The 23,342-nt window shown below is 39.2% G+C and overlaps 1 protein-coding gene and 1 pseudogene across 4 annotated transcripts in view; both read right to left on the reverse strand.

The window, feature by feature from the left end:
- BACH2 (BTB domain and CNC homolog 2) overlaps positions 1–23,342 on the reverse strand; it is a 350,045-nt gene that overhangs the window by 63,761 nt on the left and 262,942 nt on the right. For all 4 annotated transcript variants that reach the window (XM_034991411.1, XM_034991412.1, XM_034991410.1 and 1 more), the window contains one exon: positions 11,627–11,881. In XM_034991411.1, the coding sequence (XP_034847302.1) occupies positions 11,627–11,881 (255 nt within the window). The remainder of the gene's footprint in view (positions 1–11,626; positions 11,882–23,342) is intronic.
- Positions 20,891–22,266, reverse strand: LOC118001321 (annotated as a pseudogene).

Raw genomic sequence — 23,342 nt, forward strand, 5'->3', positions numbered from 1 at the left:
TGGGAACAGCTGCCGGTATTTCTTTTTGCTGCCAGTCAGTCAAAAACTGTGCTCACGTTGGAGGCCTGGCTCCATCCCACCCAGGGTGCTGAATGCATTAGCTTTTTCACACACAGTCTTTGCCAGGCTGCATGCAGAAGTCCATCTCAGACAGTAAAGCTCACTGAATCATCAGCTAGCTTGGAGCTGGTGCCAATGTCGGGTAGAGAGACTGTCAACATATTTTAGAAGTCTATGGCAAAGTGATAAATTTTACTACATGCACCGAGTTAATGGGAAAAAGAACACTTCTGAGATAGCAGGAAACCCAAAGTGCCATTATTTAATTGCTCCACTCTTGAAAGCAAAAACAACGCACCCTTTGATCTAGCCTGTGATTTGGTTAAAAACTAAAACAAACAAGAATAGAAACGTAAGGTATTAGCTGATTACTGCCAACAATTTTATTTTACTTTCTTTGTGCTTCTAAGAGCAGCCTTTTCTACTGACAACCACACATCACTCCAATGCCTGGATATGATCCATTTTATTAAGAAATTCCTGAATCAATTTCCTGGTTTACATCTTGTCCAACCCAGAATCCAGGTGTTCTCACCATAAAAAGGGTCTCTTTGAAAAGCTTCTGCTTGTATAACTGTACATCCAACAGAAATGTCATGGACACCCCAACAATAGAACTGAAACCTGAAGCAGTTTGGTGACATTCCAACTTTTTGAATGGAATGTGAATCCATTAAGATTATTAGGTAACTTTACTTATATCCCCAAATTTGTGCCAAGTGTTAAAGCTGCCAAAGAAAAGAGAGAATAAAAACTGACTCTTGGATTCCAACTCTGAGTATTTTGGTGTGGAAACTGTATTTTCTTGTAACTCATTTAAAAAACACACCATGATTTCACTGTTTAATTGCAATCTCAGTTTTCAGGAAGCAAAGAGAAACAAGATACATAATCGATGTTTCTCTTCCGTTCGGCTTTCAGCCTAAATGGTCCTGTGCTTTTATTGGCAAAGTAGGGCAGGTAATAACAGTGAACAAGAAACCTATTCTAAGAAGAACTGGCTCAAGTGAAGTACCACTACATCATGAGTGACTCAACCATCTACTCGAGAGTGATTACTCTGCAACGATGAAGCCATGCTAATTGGACAATGGCTTGCTGCCAGTTCATGTTGGCATGACCTACAATACCCTTGGCTGGCGGCCATGCTGTTTCTCTAGCACACTTTTTTTTTTTTTTTGGTAATCTGGATGGGAAGTGGAAATAATTTTTAAAAACTCTCCCCAGTGCTATTTAAGTTCTTATCATGAATTAAAAGCTTAATTAAGTACCCTGTTAAAGGCCTGGGTTCTATGATTAAATATGACAAAATAATAGTTATGATTACTGATCAAGTGACGAACTTTACAGCTCTGAACTTTGTCTTTAAAGCTATTATTAATTTTAATTGAAATAGCTAAGAGACTCCATAATAGGGAAAAGAAAGAAACGTAAGGGACATTTAATACATATATATGGAAGAGGTTTAAAATGAACAGATGTGCCGGTAACTAATTTTATAAAATGTAAGGCAAATGCCTTTACTGTCAAAGGCTTTGTTTAAATCCATTTAGAAATGTTGACTACTGAGGTCATCTCCTATGATCTAGGAATAAATAGGTATAGTGAAAAGAACCCTTAAACTGGTTTTAAATCAGGTCGCTTAAAAATAATTTTTAGATATGTCTTAGTTTTTGTCAACTCAACTCCTTCTACTATGCCAAAATAGGAGTGCATTTCTGCTAAGTTTCTTTAAATAGGACTTACTGGCCTCAGGATTTAAAAAATGTAAGAGGTTTGGAAACAGCTTATGCATTTCAGTTTTAAAATTAGCTATTGCTGTGGCTATTTTCCACACCAGATTTCCCTCCCTCTGTATCAGCACCATTGAGCAGCCTTTGGGGATGGAATCACAATAGTATTAGCTCTTCTTTTCTTGGCTTCACTTTATTACTCCCCCATTTGAGACTGAGGCCCAGATTTCAGGGCTGGAAGTCACCTTTATGTTACTATAAATAAGTTCTGCCTTTAGGCATTTCAAAATTATCAGCATGATTCTAGGACTTGAAAACTTCTTACTTGCCAGCAAGTAGTTACCTGGAATATTTTGACTTATTATTTATTTGCCTTTTTTTTTTTTTCATCTGCTGCCAAGTCTCACTAATGCAACCTGGAAAATTGCACCAGAGCTTTTAATGAGGATTCCGAGGTAAGAGCCATTTCATCAGAGAAGACGGTGCTTTCCTTTTATGGGAATAATAGCACCTCTTGTTTATACGGCACCATCCTTCCAAGGAGCCTAACAGATCGCATTTCAATAATCTGAAGAGCAGCCCTGCAAGTCAGGCTGGTCACCAGGACTGCTACTCCCTACTCACATCGAAATCGAGGTCATTAAATGCAAATATGTTTTTCAAAATCCTAAAACCTTCGGAAATGGTGAGAGAGCAATGATCAGAATCGTCTACTACTTGCTTGTGTTCTAGGTTATCAAACAGCCCTGTGGTTCTACAGCTCTTTAACTCTCGTCTCTTGTAAGACCATTTCTGAAAAGTCAGGGAGAATTCATGAAGATAAGTAGGAGAAGTGAGCTAGCTCCTCTTGAGAAATCCTGTGGCTCTTTCCTTTCCCGACTCTGCCTCCCACCTCCATGGCCTTTCCCTACCGTCTCCATCCAAGCATCTCTCCTCTCTTTCTGACCAGTAGGATTTATTCTCTCCCTCTGGCAGGAAGCTACAAAGTTCAAGGGCTATGAACCCACAGCACAGGGTCAGACCTCAGAGATCACTTTCAGATAAGGATGTGCCTTGCTAAGTTGAGTCTGCCCACTTGCTCAGTAGACCCCATCCTCTTTCAAGTACCTAAGGGCATTTGTTTAGCAATTGGTCTTCTGTCTCCTGTATTATCAAGTTTTCTCTCTCTTTTGCAACACTGCCATCAGCCCAAGTCTTAGTCAGGATGGGCTAGGTTGTGCTCAGGAAACAAACACCAACTCTTAATGGCTTAACAGAAAGGCTCATTTCTCATTCATGTCGGAGTCTGATTTGAATCACATGGCTCTTCTCCCACAGTGACTCAGGGATCTGGGCTACCGTTCCAACATCTCGGAGTTCTTGGAGTTCTCTGACACCGGTTAAATGGATGGGAAAGAACATGAAGAACTCATACCTACTTTTAACTGTCTCAGACCAGAAGTGACCCATGACTTCTACTCATGTTTCTTTGGCTACATCTAGTTACATAGCACGCCTGATTGTAAATTTGGTCTTCCTGCGTGTCCAGGAAAGAGAAGAAAATTGGATGTGGGTGAATACTGATCATCTTTACCACAGAGTGAAAACATGAAAAACAAATTTCTTCTCACTTAAAACAAAACAAAACAAAACAAAACAAAACAAAAGGAAACCTTTAACACCATTTCCCTCCAGCTGCTGGCCCATTTTTCTGCTCCCTTTAACTCAAAAAGCCTAAAAAATGTAGCCTACCTTAGCTTTTAAATTCCTTTCTTTCCATTCTCTTTAGAACACAATCATGTTTTTTTTACATCCCACTGCTCCCCCCCAAGTGCTCCATGAAATCACAAATGGCTTCCAATCTGCTAGATGGTCAATTTTCAGCCTTCATCTGAGCTGACTATTAGCAACATTTGACATAGTTATTAACTCTCCTCCTTGGAATGCTTTCTTTACCTGGCTTCCAGGACATTATGTATTTCTGCTTTTCCTTCTATCTCAATGGCTATTCCTTCTTGGTCTACCCCATTGGCTCCTCTTTATCTCTCTGACTTCTTAATTCTAAAAAGCCCCAAGTTTCAATCCTGGGACCTCTTTTTTTTTTTCCTTCCTTATCTACACTTATTCTCTTGATGATTGCATTTTGTCTTATGCCTTCCGGTATCCCCAATAATCTGGTATTAAAACTTCTATCTCCAGGTTGAACTTGTCCCATGAATTCTAACCATGCATATCCTACTGTGTACCAGACATCTCTACTTTGATGTTAACACACACCTCAAACGTAATGTGTATGAAATAGAACTCTTATTCCCATTCTTACCACTTGAAACCTACTTTTCCCCGTCTTCACCAATGCCAGTTAATGACAACCCCATTCCAACAGCTCAGACCCCAACCTTGGAATTCTCTTTAACTCCTTTCTCTTCTTTCATCATACATCCATTCTATAAGGAAATCCTGTAAGTTCCACCTTAAAAATATCACCAGAATCTGATACTGATCATCACTCTATTGCTATCACTCTGATCTAGGCCATTGTGTCATGCCTGGGTTGTTGCCTTAGCATCTTAAATGTTTTCCTTGCTTTTGCCTTTGCCCTCTCTTTCAATCTATTTTCTTTCTCTCTCTCTCTTTTTAAATATTTTATTTATTTATTTGACACAGAGAGAGAGAGAGAGACTGAGTGGCGTGTGAGAGCACGCACAAGCCAGGGGAGCAGCAGGCAGAGGGAGAGGGAGAAGCAGAGTTCCCACTGAGCAGGGAGCCCAATGTGGGACTCAATCCCAGGACCCTGAGATCATGACCTGAGTCGACGGCAGACGCTTAACCGACTGAGCCACCCAGGCATCCCTCTTTCAGTCTGTTTTCATATAGCAGTCAAAATGATCTGCAAAACCCTCCAAATGGCCTCCCAGCTCATTCCAAGAAAAGGTAATGTTTCTAAAAGGTGCACAGCCTGGTCCTGTTACGTGACATGCCCCCTCCCATTCTACCACCTGCTCACTCTGTTACAGTATGTCAATCATGCCAGGCCCATTCCAGCCTCAGAGCTTTTCCTTGCTATTCCTTCTGCCTAGACCACCCAGATGTCAGCATGGCTCGCTCCTTCACCTCCTTCAAGTCTCTAGTCAAAGTCATCCCCTTGAAAAGGTCCTTTTTAACCATCCTATCTATCTATCTATCTATCTATCTATCTATCTATCTATCTATCTACTTATTGAGTATACTTGACTCTCAATGGTACCTTAGTTTCAGGTGTACAACACAGTGACTCAATAAATTTATACATTATTCTACATTCCCCACAAGTGTAGCTACCATCTGTCACGACACAATGTCATTGTTGACCACCGTATTTAAAATTGCAGGGCCCTGACATTCCTTAGCCCCCTTCTGTTTTATTCTCAATGGTATCTAACCAAGAAATATTGTATTTATTTTCTGTCTCTCCTCCTTCTCCCCCACTGGAATACAAACTTAGTTTTGTTCCCTAGGTTCACCCAGTAGCTAGAACAGTGCCTCCTGGTAAATAGCAGGGCCTTGATACATATTTGTTGAATGAATGAAAAAATGAATGAGGAAACAGAAGCCCAAAGAGGCTGACTGGCTTGGTCAAGACCTTAGATGTGGTTAGTGCCAAGGTTCAAACTGTGGTTTTCCCAGCAACTCATGGCTGATGCTCCTTAAATCTAAAAATTTGCCTATTACTCTTCTTCAGAGTTTTGTCTAGGTGGTGAATGGGGGGAGGCCAAAGGGCTGGCTCTGTGCTCTGGGGTGGGTGAGTGTTTTGTTCTTCTTATCTTGGTCATGCCACTCTCCAAACACCTCAGTTACTGTTTCCCATCAGTTCTCACCTCCCCCAAAGTTACACGCAGGCTAAGAATGCTGTTGGCAGCTTGTGCTACAGTGTTAGGTACTTGCTGTAGTATTACACACCGAAAACACTGTCCAAAGATAACCATGACAATCTTACTGCTCCTTTAAAAGACTGGGCCTAAGCCATCCCAGAGACATTAACAGCTTTCATCTCCTCTAGAAACTTTCAATCAAGAAGATTCCATAATTCCTCTTTGGTCTCTGTGCTTGGCAATACTATTGCAGATGGTATCCTTTATTGCACCCTGTGGTTAAGACTTAACAAAAAACAAAAAAAGAAGAAGACTTAACAAATGCTTTTGCTTCAGAATCCTTCTGGGTCAGTTTTCCTTTTTGTTTAGCACTGCAAAAATGAGATCTGCCCTGAAATGTTGAGAGAGAGAGAGAGGAGTAAAAGAGAGAGAAAGCAAAAGACAGAGAGAGTGAGAGCAAGCCAAAGTTTGAAATATATTTATACCTAAGAAAGCATGTGGTCCACCTGAGGAGGCATACTTACCCCTAGCCAACAGCTATTCTCTGCATGAAACCTCTCCCTTCTCTAGAGGGTGAAAGACCATGGGTGGTAAAGCCCAAAGAAAGGTGGTAGAGCTTTGGCTCTACCCTCTCCTTGTTTGAAAAATATTTAGTTTTCACAAATAAAAACTGCATATATTTAAGGTATACAATGTGATGTTTTGCTATGTGCATGTGAACTGTGAAATGATTACTACAATCAAACTAATTAACATATCTATCACCTCCCATGGTTATCATTTGTGTGTGTGTGTGTGCGTGTGCGCGCGGTGAGAACAATTGAGATCCATTCTTTTAGCAAATTTCAATTATATAATACATTATTTTTAACTACAGTCACCATGCTGTACCCTATGTTTCCGGAACTTATTCATCTTATAACTGAAAGTTTGTACCCTTTGATCAATATTTCCACTTTTGCCCCACCCCCTCCCGAAGCTTCTAATAACCACCATTTACTCTCTGTTACTATCATTTGCCTTTTTTTAGATGCCACATATAGTGAGATCCTGCAATATTTGTCTTTCTGTGTCTGGCTTGCACTTAGCATAATGTCCTCCAGGTTTACTCATGTTGCTGCAAACAGCAGGATTTCTTTCCTTTCCTGAATACTATTCACACACACAGCACCTTTTCTTTATCCAGTCCTGTCAAGAGACAAGTTGTTTTCACATCTGGACTATTGTGAATAATGCTACAGTGAATATGGGAGTGCAGATATCTCTTTGAAACAGTGAGTATATTTCTTTCAGATATATACCCCAAAGTGGTATTGCTGGGTCACCCTGGGAGTTCTGTTTTTAATTTTTTGAGGAACCTCCATCCTATTTCCACAGTGGCTGCACTGATTTACATTCCCACCAACAGTGCACAAGGGTTGGTTCCCTTGTCTCCACATCCTCGCCAATACTTGTTATCTTTGGACTTTTTGATAATAGACCTTGGCAATAACCTCTTAACAGCTGCTCTTGCTCTGGCATTCTGGGAGAGCCCCGTAATTGGGGCTGCTAGGCAAACCCACTGTGGGTTCCATGTCTTCTAAGGAAACACACCCCATTCCTGCCCCCTGTACTCGACACGCCATAAAACTGACCTTCAGGGTTGTGATGCCATTTCCAGCATGGTTGGCGTCCAGCCCAAAATGGTCTCCATGACTACAGCTAAGGAGAGGTTTGTTGAGCCAACTTTAATACTAATGAGCAGTGTAGTAACGGCCTTGCAATGTTGGCACATCAACCACTTTCTCTTCATCTCTTAGCACAAAATAGACTTACTAATTATAAACTAAATGATCTGTTTTATTATTTAACGAAAGTACTAAGTACAGTGCCTTATGTCTTACTTTTTGCTGATACATATTCTTGGGTGTGTTTTTCAATAGGGAGCCAATACTCAAGTCATGTAAACTCTAGGGACTGTAATTCCATTTTAGGAAAAAAAAACCAAAACAGAAAAGAAAAACAACAAAAAAGAGCAAGACATTTCCATTATTCCTTGACTTCCATAAGGAGGCCTCTATTTTTGTTTCGCTCCCTTTTAGTTTAGAGGCTATACTGGGCACTGTGAGTGGCTCTAATTTGCTAGTAAGAGATTTGCCCATTGGGAGTCAGGAGTTTGGGGTAGAACTGCACAACTGGACAACTAGATACCAGAGCTGGGTTTGGTCTAAACTAAGTAGGGGGGTGGGACAGGCAGCAGTATGTGTCTGGAAGTTTCATAGTCCAAGAAAGAGCTTTCAGACTCAGCCATGAGGGCCCCCTGAGAAGCACAGAGGCTGGCTAGGAAGTGTTAGAGGTGAGCCAAGTGTGAACAAGGCCGGGACAAACCAGAAGTTGATTTGAATTTGGTGACAGGATAATGATGGGGTTTAAAAATTTCCAAGGAGCTAATCAAATGTTTTTTCTTTCTTTCTTTTTTTTTAAAGATTTTATTTATTTATTTGACAGAAAGAGAGAGAGTGAGAGCACAAGTGGGCAGGGAGGCAGGCAGAGGGAGAGGGAGAAGCAGGCTCCCCGCCGAGCAGGGAGCCCAATGTGGGGCTCGATTCCAGGACCCTGGGATCATGACCCAAGCCAAAGGCAGACGCCTAACTGACTGAGTCACCCAGGTGCAAATCTTTTTTCTTACATCATATGAGCCAAATGCCAATTAATTCCAAGCAGCTACTTTCCATGGTAATGTTTGGGATGTTTGCTTATTCACTACTTAATTCAAATTCTAAAGTCATTCACTGAGCTAAGTGGGACAATGACTCTAGAGCCTGCAAGGACATTTTAGTGTGCACACATGGAGAGAAAAACAATGCTTAGCACTTGGGGCCACAGGAGGGTGCTCTGAGCAGAGGGAGTGGACTCTTGGAAGGAGGCCTCAGAAACAATTACAGGCCCACAAAGGAAAATGCCACTGTGGCTGGCTTGCATGCTCCATCAGCAAGATACTTAAAGCTGGGTTACTGACAATATGAATTTATGTTTCATAGGAAGGAAAAAAAAAATCTGGTTATATCTGAAGGTTTCACATACCTGAGCACCAGGTTTTAATGGTTTGGAAGTGTAGATAATGTAGAAATGACAATCATTTACATGACTAGGAAGAAAGAAAATCAACACATTGCAAATTCCCACTTACTTAGAACACAAACAGAGCAAAAAGGCCAAATAGCAGATATTTGTGTGATGTCTATACAGTGTGCCTCTTGCTTTAAAGGGCCCCTAATGCTGGGGCATCTGGGTGGCTCAGTTGGTTGAGCATCCGACTCTTGATTTCAGCTCAGGTCATGATCTCAGGATCTTGAGGTTAAGCCCCTGAGTAGGGCTCTGTGCTCAGCAGGGAATCTGCTTGAGATTCTTTCCCTCTGCCCCTCCCTCTGCACTCTCTCTCAAATAAATAAATAAATCTTTAAAAAAAAAAAGAGTCCCTAATGCCAAGGAAATAAGTGATTATCAGGGATTTGACCTAAAGAAACTTTTAGTTATGCCATATGCATTTATATTTTGGTTTCCTTTAAATTTTACTGTCTTGGTATTGTATTATGATAAATAATTCAAGGACTTCAGTTTTAGGGGTTTTTATGGGTAGAAATTAGGGCTCAGAGAGGGGTTTAAGTGACTAGATCAGGATCCCAGAGCTAACTGGGGGCAGGCCAGGGCTTAGGCACACGGTCCAGGAAGTCTCAAGATGGGGCCAATAGTCACTGAAGAGAGACTAAATTACATAAAATATGATTTTCATTTTAAATATATTTTAATAGAACAGATTTTTTTTGAAAATCGGTAAAAAACATATAAATGAAATAGCTCTCAAACAGATATAGATAATAAATAAACTATAAGCTCCATCCTCTCCCCGAGATCATTCTGGATAATTGGAAGTTTCCAAATATTTCCAGAGAATTCCAGAATTGGAATAAACTGCAAAGGCATTCTTGCTGCCCGTCTAGAGGAGAAGGGGTCTTAACATTTGATGAATGCCTACTATGGGATAGAGACCATGCTGAGAACTTCTATGTTTATCATCTCACCTAATGACAGGTTAAATATTTGCCCATTGATGTAGATGAGGAAAATCCAGCTCAGGATCACACCACAGCTGCCATTCCTTGGCCTTCCCACATTAGTTGATACATAAGTTTCCCTCCCTACACCAGCCCTGAGTACATTATCTGCAACCGATTTGTCCTTTTGCCTCTAGTACTAGGATCTTTCTAGTTATCTAATTCCTAGGGGTGTGAGGAGTGTGGTACTGGAGCCTTTCATGTGGGTACATAAAAAAGAAGAATGTGAAAATGTTGAGTGCTTATGCAATCCTCACTCTTAGCTGGCCTCTCTCTTGTTCTGCAGGGCTAACAGTAGATGTTGTTTAACAAGGGACTGGATCTGGTGACCCCCTCCGACCCCTGTGACTTGTTTGCATATTTGTTTTTTATGTTGAATTTGGATGCCTTTCTGTGGAGCAGGTGCTTGCCCCACCTCATCCTAGTGTCTTATACGCATCCTGCTCTATTCATTTTTATTATTTGCCAGGCCTCTGGAGGCATTTGGGTTTGTGACCCCTGGGATTTAATGCTAGTGGTACCATTAGCACCTCCCATCAGGGTCATGGGGTCTCTGGTGTCTTTCAGAGTCGCTGTGGGCCACTGCCCAACTCTGGGGCTCCAGTCGCACAGACTATAGATTTGAGTTGTACCTCTGGGAACTGTGCAGTGCAGAGCCTGCACGACAGGTGGTGGTGGCCCTAATGTTATACACTGTATAGATGCACAATGACAGATTCTGGACCTAAACACAAGGGTAAGGCCGCTCAGTGTTACCCTTGGTCCCATGTAAATGAAGGGGAGCGAAGATGATGGAAATAGAGGAATTGTATACACAGTTCAAAGGGTGACCAATTTCATGTTTTGTCATTATGAAGCCCATCTTTTTTTTTTTTGTATTGCATTTTTTTTATTTTATTCTTATGTTAATCCCCATATATTACATCATTAGTTTTAGATGAAGTGTTCCATGATTCATTGTTTGTGCACAACACCCAGTGCTCCATGCAGAATGTGCCCTCCTCAATACCCACCACCAGGCTAACCCATCCTCCCACCCCCCTCCCCTCTAGAACCCTCAGTTTGTTTTTCAGAGTCTATCGTCTCTCATGGTTCGTCTACCCTCCGATTTCCCCTGCTTCATTCTTCCCCTCCCGCTACCTTCTTCTTCTTCTTTTTTTTTTTTCTTAACATATATTGCATTATTTGTTTCAGAGGTACAGATCTGAGATTCAACAGTCTTGCACAATTCACAGCGTGAAGCCCATCTTTTAAGTTCCTGCAGCTTAGGCCATCCAACTGAATGGATGTTAACTCTCAACAGAACGGGTCCAGCTACTAGTGTCCCTACAGCACAGATATAACTGTACTCACTGAAGTAATTAAGAAACATGAGTAGGGTATATTCAACAATGGTGAGAAAAGCAAGTTTGCACTTCTTAGAATCCTACCATATTAACTGTGAAAATTACTGATTGCTTTTACTTTTCCCCCCAAGCAAGGCAGGTGCTGTGAATACTCTCATTCTTTTACTCTCAAGGGAAATCAAGTGCTCCTTCAACCATCTGAAAGAGAAAAATCATAGCCACAGTCCCAGTGACTCAGATCCCACATCTAGGACTATAGCAAACTTTTGCTGTCCTACTCAAAACCTGAAGAGTAAGTGAACCAGAAACTACGAGTGGCTGTGAGCCACAGGTGAGGTGAGGCTCCCCGACAAAGATGCTCTGCTCAGATTCATGCCTCTGAGATTTTAAGTGCATCAGATAGAAACTGGCTCTGCGGCAAACCTAATAGTGTTGATGACTTGGACATCAGCCCCTGAGCAGGAATGGGGCCCAGGGTCCACCTTTTAGCTCCTACTTAGCCAACTGTCTACAGGTTGATAAACCTCCATGAGCAACCACACGAACAAACCAAACTACCGTACCTCCTCAGGCAAGCTGACCACCAAGTCATTTTTCGTCTGTCCAACCAGCGCCTGCCAGAAGTATTCACTGCATGCGGCCAGCACAGCCCGGTGGGCCCGGAACTCCTTCCTTTCCACAATCAGAGTCACGTCACAGAGAATATCCTTTTTCCGCTGGTCATTGAGGCCCAGGAGGATGTTGGTGCAGTGGACTGTGGACTCATACACATACATGGGGGAGTCAGGCTTCTCATCCACAGACATGCCGTTCACACCCTGAAAGAGAGAAAGGTGGGGTCACCAGAGCTACTGAGTCAGATACAGAAGGTGAGAAGACTGTCACAGTTCCTGCGTCCCATGGCCATGAGCCAGGCAAAAAGGAGAATTGTCCTTTAGCATATTCATGCTCAGCACAATGAGCTCAGAAAATGTATCTGGAAATTCATGTTCAATGGCTGACTTTTATCTTCCCTTTTACTGCGTGCTTTTACCCCATGGAAACAAAGCCAGGTCCCTTAATGAAACACCCAAAACATTTAAAACATATAGGTACTCTAAGATTTAGTAGTTTTGATTTTGCTATCCGACTGAAAAAGGAACTTCCACATACACATGGTCCCGATTCAAGTACTGATTGAGCTTTGTGTTAAGGGGAAATGAATCATTTTGAAGTGTTTACTATGCTCTCTTGACAAAGTACACGTAAACTCCTAGGTTGACGTTTGGCTAAGATGCCAAGCAGAGTAAATACCTAATCACAATACATAATCGAACAAGTGAAGTAAACGGTATGTGTACTACAGAGTCGGTAGAGCGAGCTATCACGATTGCCCTCCGCCACTTCAGGACAAAGCACAACCAACGGAATGCTGTTGTTGCTCACGAAATGCTCTTGAAAAGGAGTGGACTTGTGCTGTCATTATCCCAGCAGACTTGATATACATCCTCTTTAAGGAAACACAATATATCACATTAAGAGTCATAAAAAAAGATGTATTCCACAGTGAAGATTACTTTACAAAAGGGTTCTTTGCTTCAAGAAGTATCCACTGATGTACTCTAAAAAGTAGTGTCTATAACTGATTTACATAACATAGTTTTTCAGGAATGTCTACTACTAGTATGAATTCCAATAAAGTTTTACTTTCCTTTTGGCTTCATTCTTATTTATTTTAATAACTTTAACCCAAGATAAATTGCATATAGTTATAGTGGGTGGTTTGATATGTTTTAGCATATGTATGCATCACAATCAAGACAGGGAACATACCCTACATCAATCACCAAAAAAATCTTTCTATGCCCCTTAATAGTCCTTCCCTTGCACCTCTCTGTACCCCCTTTTTCCCAAAACTACAGTTCTGCTTTATGACACTATATATTAATTTGTATTTTCTATATTTTATGTAAATGGAATCATACAGATTATATTCCTTTATGTCTGGCTTCTTTTACTCAGCATGGTTATTTTCCAATTCCTCTATGTTGTTATGTGCATCAAATGGTTGTTCCTTTATTGCCGAGTAGTGTTCCATTGTATGGATACAGCACGATTTTTTATCCATTCATCTATTGGCAGATCTTTGGGTGTTTCCAGTTTTGGGCTATTACAAATAAAGCTGCTATGAATTAGTGTATAAATCTATGCATGAACATATGCTTTCATTTCTCTTGTGTGAATTCCTAGGGGTAGAATGGATGGATCATTTGGTATGTGTAAGTCTAACTTTTTGAGAGACTATCCCTGTTTTCTACAGTGGTTGTAGAATTTCACATTCCAACAGCAGTGTATGAGAGTTCTAGTTCTTTCACATTCTTGCCACAACTTGTTATACTCAGTCTTTCTAGTTTTGGCCATTCTAATAAGTATACCATGGTATATCTTTGTGGTTTTAATTTGCTTTTTTCTAATGACTGAAGATGCTGAACATTTTTCATGTGCTTATTTGCCATCTATTTACTTCTTTGGAGAGATGTGTACTCAGATTCTTTGTCCATTTTCTACTGGTCTGTTTCCTTATTACTGAGATTTGAGCATTCTTTATATACTCTGAATAAAAGTCCTTTATCAGATATGTGATTTGTAAGTATTTTCTCCAAGTCTGTAGCTTGTCATTCTCTCTCTCTCTTTTTTTAAGATTTTTAAATTTACTTTTTGGCAGAGAAGGAGACAGCGAGAGAGGGAACACAAGCAGGGGGAGTTGGAGAGGGAGAAGCAGGCTTCTTGCGGAGCAGGGAGCCTGATATGGGACTTGATCCCAGGACCCTGGGATCATGACCTGAGCCAAAGGCAGACGCTTAACGACTGAGCCACTCAGGCACCCCTGTCTTTTCATTCTCTCTCTCTCTCTTTTTTTTTTTTTTTAAAGATTTTATTTATTTATTTGAGAGAGAGAATGAGAGAGAGAGCACAACAGAGGGGAACAGGAGAGGGAGAAGCAGACTCCCCGCCGAGCAGGGAGCCCGATGCGGGACTCGATCCCGGGACTCCAGGATCATGACCTGAGCCGAAGGCAGTCGCTTAACCAACTGAGCCACCCAGGCGCCCGTCTTTTCATTCTCTTAACAGTGTTTTCGAAGAGCAGAAAGTCTTCATCTGATGAAGACCAATCAAGCAATTTTTTCTTTTATGGATCATGCTTTTGGTGGTATGTCTAAAAAATCTTTGCCTAAACCAAGGTCATATCTTTTTTTCAGATTTATACATAGATATTACTATTTTAATGTAATTATAAATGATTTCGCTTTTTAATTTAAATTTCTGATTTTTCATTGCTAGTATACAGTAATATAAATTGTTTTTGTGTATTGATCTTATATCCTGCAGTTTTGCCTAACTTGCTTATTAGTTCTCACAGCCTTATTTATTTTGGTACATAACATAGATTTTGTAAAACATACATGTTGTTTGTGAATGAAGACATTTTACTTCCTTTCCAATCTGAATGATTTCAGTGTCTTTTTCTTGCTTATTGCATTGGCTAGAACCTCTAGTGCAATGTTGAATAGAAGTGGTGAGAGCAAACATCCTTGCCTTGTTCCTGATGTTAGGGGAACACTTCATCCTTTCACTGTTATTTATGACAGTAGCTATAGGTGCTTCATAGATGCCCCTATTGAGTTGAGGGAATTTCTTTCTATTCCTAATTTGCTGGGAATTTCTTTTTTTAAAAAAAGCAGGAATGGATGCTGGATTTTGTTAAATGTGTTTTCTGCATGTATTGATAATCACATAATTTTTCTTTTTTAGTATGTTAATATGAATAATATGATTGATTTTTGAATGTTAAATCCATCTTGCATCTCTAAAATAAATTCCACTTGACCATAATGTATTTGTCTTGTTATACATTGTTGGATTCATTTTTTTACATTTTGCTAAGAATTTTTGCATCTATGCTCATGTAGGATATTAGTCTGTAGTTTTCTTTTCATGTATGTATTCTTAATCAGGGTAATGCTGGTTTCACAAAATGAGTTGGAAAATATTTCTTCCTCTTCAATTTTCTAGAAGAGTCTTTGTAGGATTGGTATAATTTCTTCCTTAAATATTTGGTAGAATTTGCCTGTGAAGTCTCCGTGGCCTTGAGTTTTAACTACAAATTCAGTTTTTAAAAAAAATTGTCAAATTCATTGGCATAAAGTTGTACATAGTATTTCCTTATTTTCCTTTTAATATTAGTAGAATCTTTGTTGAAGCTCATATTCCTGATATTGGGAATTTGTGTCCTCTTTCTTTTCTGACCAGGTTGGCTAGAGGTTTATAAGTTTTATCAATGTTCCCAAGGAACTAGCTTTTGTTAAATTGATTCTTATTGTTCCATTTTCTATTACGTTGATTTCTGCTATCATCATTGTACCCTTTCTTCTGCTTACTTTAGGCTTTAATTGGCTCTTTTTAACTTCTATTACCTTTTATTATTTTTTAGATTTTATTTTAATTCCAGTATAGTTAACATACAGTGTTATATTAGTTTCAGGTGTAAAATATAGTTATTCAACAATTCTATATATTGTACACTTAGTGCTCATCATGATAAGTATACTCTTAAACCCCTTCACCTATTTCACCCATCCCCCCCACCCCAATCTCCCTACCTCCCCTCTGATAACCATCAACTTGTTCTCTATAGTTAGGTATCCTTTTTCTTTGTTCATCTATTTTGTTTCTTAAATTCCACATTTGGGTGAAATCATATGGCATTTCTTTCTCTGATTTATGTCACTTAGCATTAGATGCTCTAGATCCATCCATGTTATTGCAAATTGCAAGATTTCATTCTTTTTTATGGCTGAGTAATATTTCATTTATCACATCTTTATCCATTCATCTATTGATAGACACTTGGGCTGCATCCATAATTGGGCTATTGTAAATAGCACTGCAATAAACATAGGGGTGCATATACCCTTTTGAATTAGTGTTTTCATATACTTTGGGTAAATACCCAGTAGTGGAATTACTGGATCATATGGTAGTTCTATTTTTAAATTTCTGAGGAACCTCCATAATGTTTTCCACAGCAGCTGCACCAGTTTGCTTTCCCACCAACAGTGCAAGAGGATTCCTTTTTCTCCACATCCTTGCCAACATTTGCTGTATCTTGTGGTTTTGATTTTAGCCATTCTGATAGGTGTGAGGTGATATCTCATTGTAGTTTTGATTGGCATTTCCCCAATGATCAGTGATGTTGAGCATCTATTCATGTCTGTTGTCCATCTGGATATCTTTGGAGAAATGTCTGTTCATGTCTTTGGCCCATTTTTAAATTAGATTATTTGTTTTTTGGGTGTTGAATTTTATAAGTTCTTTACAGATTTTGGATACTAATCCTTTATCAGATAAGTCATTTGCAAATATCTTCTCCCATTCGGTAGATTGTCGTTTAGTTTTGTTGACTGTTTCCTTTGCTGTGCAGAAGCTTTTCATTTTGATGTAGTTTCAATAGTTTATTTTTGCTTTTGTTTCCCTTGCTTCAGGAGACATATCTAGAAAAATGTTGCTAAGGCTCTTGTCAGAAAAATTACTGCCTGTGCTCTCTTCTAGGATTTTTACAGTGTTGGGTCTCACATTTAGGTCTTTAATCCATTTCTTTTTAACATATATTGCATTATTTGTTTCAGAGGTACAGATCTGAGATTCAATAGTCTTGCACAATTCACAGCGCTTACCAGAGCACATACCCTCCCCAGTGTCTATCACCCAGTCACCCCATCCCTCCCACCCCATCCCCCAGGTCTTTAATCCATTTTGAGTTTATTTTTGTGTATGGTGTAAGAAAGTGGTCCAGTTTCATTCTTTTGCATTAGCTGTTTAGTTTTCCCAACACAATTTGTTGGAGAGACTGTCTTTTCCCATTGCATATTCTCGCCTCCTTTGTCAAAGATTAATTGACGACTAATTTGCTTTTCTTTTTCCAGTTTCCAAAGGTGGAAGTTGAGTTCTTTGATCTGAGATCTTTCCTCTTTTCTAAGAAAAGCTTTAATGCTATACATTTCACTCCAAGTAGTGCTTTAGCAACATCTCACAAATTTTGAAACGTTGTTTTAATTTTCATTAATTTTAAAATGCTTTCTAATTTCCCTTTTTGTTTCTTTCTTAATGTATAAATTATTTGGAAATGTTATTTGGTTTCCAAATGTTTGAAGGAATTTCCAGATATCTTTCTATTATTGTTTTCTGATTTAATTCCACTGTGGTCAGAGAACAAACTTTGAATGACTTCAATCCTTTTAATTTATGGAGACTTGTCTTATATCCCAGAATATGGTCTATCTTGGTAAATATTCCATATGTATTTGAAAGGAATGTGTGTTCTGTTGTTGGCTGGAGTATTCTGTAAATATCAATTAAGTCAAGTTGTATAATAAATGTTGTTCAAATCTTCTGAATCTTTATTAATTTTCTGTCCAAGGTATTGAGAAGAGTCACTGAAATCTCTAACTATAATTGTAGATTTACCTATCAGTTTTTGCTTCATGCAGTTTGAAATCCTGTTATTAGATGCATACATGGTTAGAATTTTTATTTTCTCTTGATGTATTTATTCCTCTATCACAAAATGACCCTTTAATTCCTGGAAATATCATTTGCTTTGAAATCTAATTTGTCTGATATCAATAGTCACGTCACCTTTTTTTGCTTAGTGTTAGCATTAGTGTTGGCATCTTTCCCCCTACTTATCCTTTTAATCTATTTGTGTCTGTATATTTAAAGTGTGTTTCTTGTAGGCAACATATAGTTGAGTCTTGCTTTTTAAAAAAATCCAAGGGGTGCCTTGGTGGCACAGTCAGTTAAGCATCAGACTCTTGGTTTCAGCTCAGGTCGTGATCTTAGGGTCGTGAGATTGAGCCCCACATCAGGCTCCGCTGCTTAAGACTCTTCCCTCTCGCCTCTCTAAAATAAATCAATCAATCTTAAAAAAAGTCCAATCTGATAATCTCTGACTTTTAATTCTGGTATTTATACCATTTACATTTAATGTTATTATTGACTTGGTGGGGTTCAAATATGCCATTTTGAAACTTGTTTTCTCTTTGTCCCATCTGTTCTTTGTTCCCTTTCTCCTCACTCTCTGTTTTTATATTAACAGTATTTTTTTTATAATTCAAGCTTATCCCCTTTTTTGGCACATTGTTTTGTTATTTTATTGGTCACCTAGGGTTTATAGTATGCTCCTTTAAATTATCACAATCTATCTTCAAGTGATATTATACCACTTCATATAGAGTATAAGAATCTTACAATAGTATGCCTCTGTTTCTCCCTTCTTGGTCACGCATTTTACTTCCACAAATGTTATAAACCCCACACTACATTGTTATTATTTTTGTTTAAACAATTATCTTTTACAGAGATTTAAATAGCAAAATAAAGTGCACACACACTTTTCTTCTGCCTGAAGTACTTCCTTTAATATGATTTGCAGTGTGGATATGTTTGTGTCTTAGCCTGGGCTGTTATAGCAAAATAGTAGAAACTGGGTAACACAAACAATAGGATTTCTTTCCCATAGTTCTTCAGTCTGGGAATTCCAAGATCAAGGCACCAGCTGATTTTGGTTCTTTGGTGAGGGCTCTCTTCTTGGCTTGCAGATAGCTGCCTTCTCACTGTCTTTGCACGGGGAAGAGGAAGAGGTCTAGTCCTGTTTTTTTTAACAAGGATACTAATCCCATCTCCATCTCCAAAGACCATTGCATTGGGGTTAGGGCTTTTGGAGGTGGACCTAAGCATTCGGTCCATCATAGTTGGTGACGTATTCTTTCAGTGTTTGTTTCTCTTAAGAAGTCTGCCCCCTTCATTTTGGAAGTTATTTTTGCGTGGTATAGATTCTAGCTGACAATCTTTTTCTTTTCAGTACTTTGAAAAATGTCATTGTACTGTCTTTTCATATGCATGGTTTCCAATGAAAAATCTGCCTTCATTCTTATCTATCTTTGTTCCTCTATATGTAATGTCTTTTTTCCTTCTAGATACTTTTAAGATGCTTTCTTTATCACCTGTTTTGAGCAATTTGATTATGATGTGCTTTGGTGTAGTTTTTCATGGCTTTTGAGCTTTTTGAATGGGTGGATATAGTTTTCACCAAATTTGGAAGCATGTCAGACATTTATTTGACTACTTGAATGGAGACTATCTGAAATTGTCCCACAGCTCACAAATGATCTGTACATTTCTCTTTCTGATAGTCTTTTCTTCTCTGTATGTTTCATTTTGGACAGTTTCTATTGCTAGGCCTTCAAGTTCATTAATCCTTTCTTCTGCAATATCTAATCTGCCATTAATTCCTTTCACAGTAATTTTCATCTCAGAAACTGTGGTTGTCATCTCTAAAAGTTTAATTTGGGTCTTTTTTATATCTCCCATGACTCTACTTAAGATAGTCAATCACTCCTCTAACTTCTTGAACATTTGGAATACAGTTATAATAACTACTTCTGTCTGTTAATTCTAACATCTGTGTCAATTCTGGTTTAGTTTTGATCACTGTTTCTCTTCATTATGAGTCATATTTCCCTGCTTCTGTGCATGCCTGGAAATTTTTGATTGGAGCCAGACATTGTGAATTTTACCTTGTTGGATGCTTGATACTTGTGTGTTGTTATTAACATTCTTAAACTTTGTCCTAGGACTCAGCTGAGTTATATGGAAACAGTTTGGTCCTCCAGGTTTAGTTCTGAGATCTGTTAGGTGGGAACAGCAGCATTTAATCTAGAATTCCTTATTCCCCACTACTGATTCAAGACTCTTCTGAGTATTTTACCCAATGCCCCTTGAACTAAGGGTTCTCTAGTCTGGCTGGTAGGAACAGGTATTATTCCTGATCCTCTGTGAGCTCTGAGTATTGTTCCTTCTAATTGTTTTGGGTCTTTCTTTCCACGTTTTTGGTATTTTTCTCACACACCTGGGCTAATGAATACACTACAGAATATTTAAGGGAAACACTTTGCAGATCTCTGGAGTTTTCTCTCTGTGAAGCTCTCTCTTCTTTGCTACCCTGCTTTCTGAAGTGCAGCCACTACAGTCTCTCCTGACTATTAGGTCTCCTCAACCCAGCAGTCAGCCAAAATCTTCTTTGGTTTCTCTTTCCCCTACCATTGTCTGGAAACACTCTCAAAACAGTCAGCTGGGCTCAGCTTGTTTTTCTTCTTTTAGGGGTCAATGTCTTTTGTTTCTTGGTGTCCAATGTTTTGAAAAGCATTGTTTGATATATTTTATTTGTTTTTATAGTTGTTTCAGGTGGGAGTAAATTTAGTAACTCTAGTACCTGTTACTCCATCTTGGCTGGAAATAAAATCCTGGATTTAGTCTTTATGTTACAGTTACACCAAAAATGTTATAAACAATAACTTATCACTTTGCTAACCATATAGTATAAACTTTGCTCTACTATAAATGATGATTTGTAATACCTACTTTACAAAAATATTTCTGCAAAAATGAACATTTAGTTCTTTGAATTTCAATAAAAGATGAAGTATCTGTAAGCTTTATTACCTGGAATCATTTTTATACAGTAAGAATAACATTTTAAATGACACAATTCAGTTACAATGACCATAAGCCATGGAGCAAACTTTGAGTTTGCATGGCGTCTGTCTTTACAACTAGTTAATTGCTGCTATATTCTTTTTTACCTAGTAAGAAGACAAGTATTTTTTTCCATTCTCTCAAGATTAAATGATTATTAAGAAAGCATACCACATTGTATAGAAATCAACATTATCTCCCATAATTCTGTGCATCTGGAACTATAGAAATGTCACTGTCCCTGCCCCATATCTTCAAATTAACATTCTCAGGTCACAACAATGAGTCTTCCCAAAGGGGACCTTCCGGAAAAACAAGCTATTTCCTCAGCTCATATTTCCCTCCTTTTGCAGCATGCACTGGCAGTCTATCCAAGATGTATATATACTGGGGAGTAATGAAGGGATCCATCAGCAAACCCACAGTTGTTGACAGTCATAAGATTAGAGACAAACACAAAGGGATAGGTCAATATACTGGCAAAAAATCCTGTGACAGCTTGAGAATAACTCTTCATTTTACTGATGGTGGAAACCCCACTGTCCAGTGCATAGGTATTGATGAGGTAGGCCAGTGAGGGACAGAGCCACAAATAAATGATGTCACCTAGGAGGCGAGATATAAGACTTGCAAAAAATTCTAGGTTGCCCTCTTCATGATAGATGATTACTATGGAGTTGCAAAGTCCACAGTACTTGGATTTTCTGCCAATGATGTGTACCACAGATCTCAGAGTGATCACGTGGAAGGAATGTGTGATGAGCATAGCAGCAGAACGGGCCATCATCTCTCAAGACAACCTCGATAACTTGGTGGAAGGAAGGTGTGACTTCTTTCTGTACATTTCCAGGGCCTAAATCCTGTAAAACTTTACCATGGACCACAGTTCCAAGGACTCCTGAACACAGTCTTGGAGTTAAGCCTGTGAATAAGCCATGCTTCCCACTGATGCTCACAATGTGCTGAACATAACAGAACAGACCTGGAGGCTGACATACTTGCTGCCCCAAAATATTTCATCCTATTGTTGGGGGAAGAGGCTCATATCCCACTTGGATGAGCATCTTCACATACATGAATTGCTGGGACAGGATGGTGAGACCAGAGCCCAGGAGCACCTGACTGGTCACGACTGCCATGATGGCACATGCGGACTGAAGACAAATATTTCCTATTCTGGCATCTTTTACATGAAATATTTTCAGGATTTTCTTATCTCCTATAGAGGGTCTCAAGTCTGATTTATTTTCTCTATTCTTAGTTCTCAAATTATTACTCACCTCCTATCACATTCGGTTTTCTCAGTCAGTGGAAATTTATTTATTTAAGTCATATTAGCTTACATGTAGCAGGCAGTACTCAAAATTAGGTGGAAAAATTAATGTTCTACAATGTAAGTGGTACACTTAATTCATAAAAAGCAGGAGATTTATAAGAGATACCTCATTTTTCCAATCCATTTATGGCTAATTAATATTAATGCACCTACACCTACACCTAAAGCAAGCAAGAGGAGCTTGCTATAAAGGATACAAAGCCTTAAGTTCTTTAGTGAAACATGAAATGAAAGAAAGTCCAAAGAGAACTAAAGTGAGGTGCAGTGGAAGGAGGAGTATACCTGGGATCTAGGTCTTTTGATCTAGCTCTTGCACTGACCAGCTTTGTGGATTTTGGATAAACTGCCTAACTTTCTCTGGACCTGCTTCCAGACTTGTAAAATGAAAAGTCTGAACTAGAAGATCAGCAAAGTTCTTACATGGCTACAATTCTCTGAGTCTTAGAGTCTATAAAAGAAATACCTAATTGGTCACAGGCAATGGGTCACGGTCACTGTAGTCGAGAGAAGTAGCTTTCTTTGGCCTTATAAAGACCATTCACATATACCCTCTTTTATTGTTGTGATGTTGCATGGCTTAAAAGAAACTGCCTCCACAGAGGTGGTTACAGGGAATGGGATGGACAATATAAAGGAAAAATCCTTCTGGGAGAGAAGGAACTAGTACCCCAACCCCTGCTCTCATAGGTTCCAAGTTAGGAAGATCTGTCTGGATAGACCATGATATCCCTGAGTAAAAAAAAATTTTAAAAAGGTGAAATTAGCTTTTGGAAATGGAGAATCCAAATCTAGGAAGACATTTTGGCACAACATGTGGTGCTAATGCTATTAGCTCTTTCAGTCCTAGACATCTTAGCCCATAGGTTTGTTCTGGGAACCATGGCTGCGTAAGGGAGTATAAACTAAAAGAATTATGTCACCTGGAAACCCAGTGTGGAGTTCCACTGAGGTCCAAGCAGGGGCTTGACTGCTATTCAGCAGCACTGGATGAGAGTCTACACCACCAGGTGGGGAGCAGTCATCGATAGCGGTGAAGCCAAGGCAGTGCAGTGGCTGGACTCTCAGATTGCAGTTCATAAGCAAGATGGTCTCTTTCTGGTCTAAGATATCTGGGGGGGGGGGGGGGGCCTCAAGGAATGATTCAATATCCTGCTAGGACACATTTGGGAAAATAAAGGGGCTATGGTGATACGTGCTCCTGAGTCGATGAAGAGGCTATGGTAGTCACATGAACACGGATGTCTGCTTTTTGGGTTAAACCTTCCAGAAAGTTTTAGAAGACACTTAAAACAGATTAGATCTGTTCATCAAATGGTATAGTCTAAAATCTATCATTCCCATGAAACTGTTGCTAGACTTTAACCTGTCTG

This window comes from Mirounga leonina, unplaced genomic scaffold, assembly GCF_011800145.1.
Source record: "Mirounga leonina isolate KUSES-001 unplaced genomic scaffold, KU_Mleo_1.0 Mir_53, whole genome shotgun sequence".
Taxonomy (NCBI): Eukaryota; Metazoa; Chordata; class Mammalia; order Carnivora; family Phocidae; genus Mirounga; species Mirounga leonina.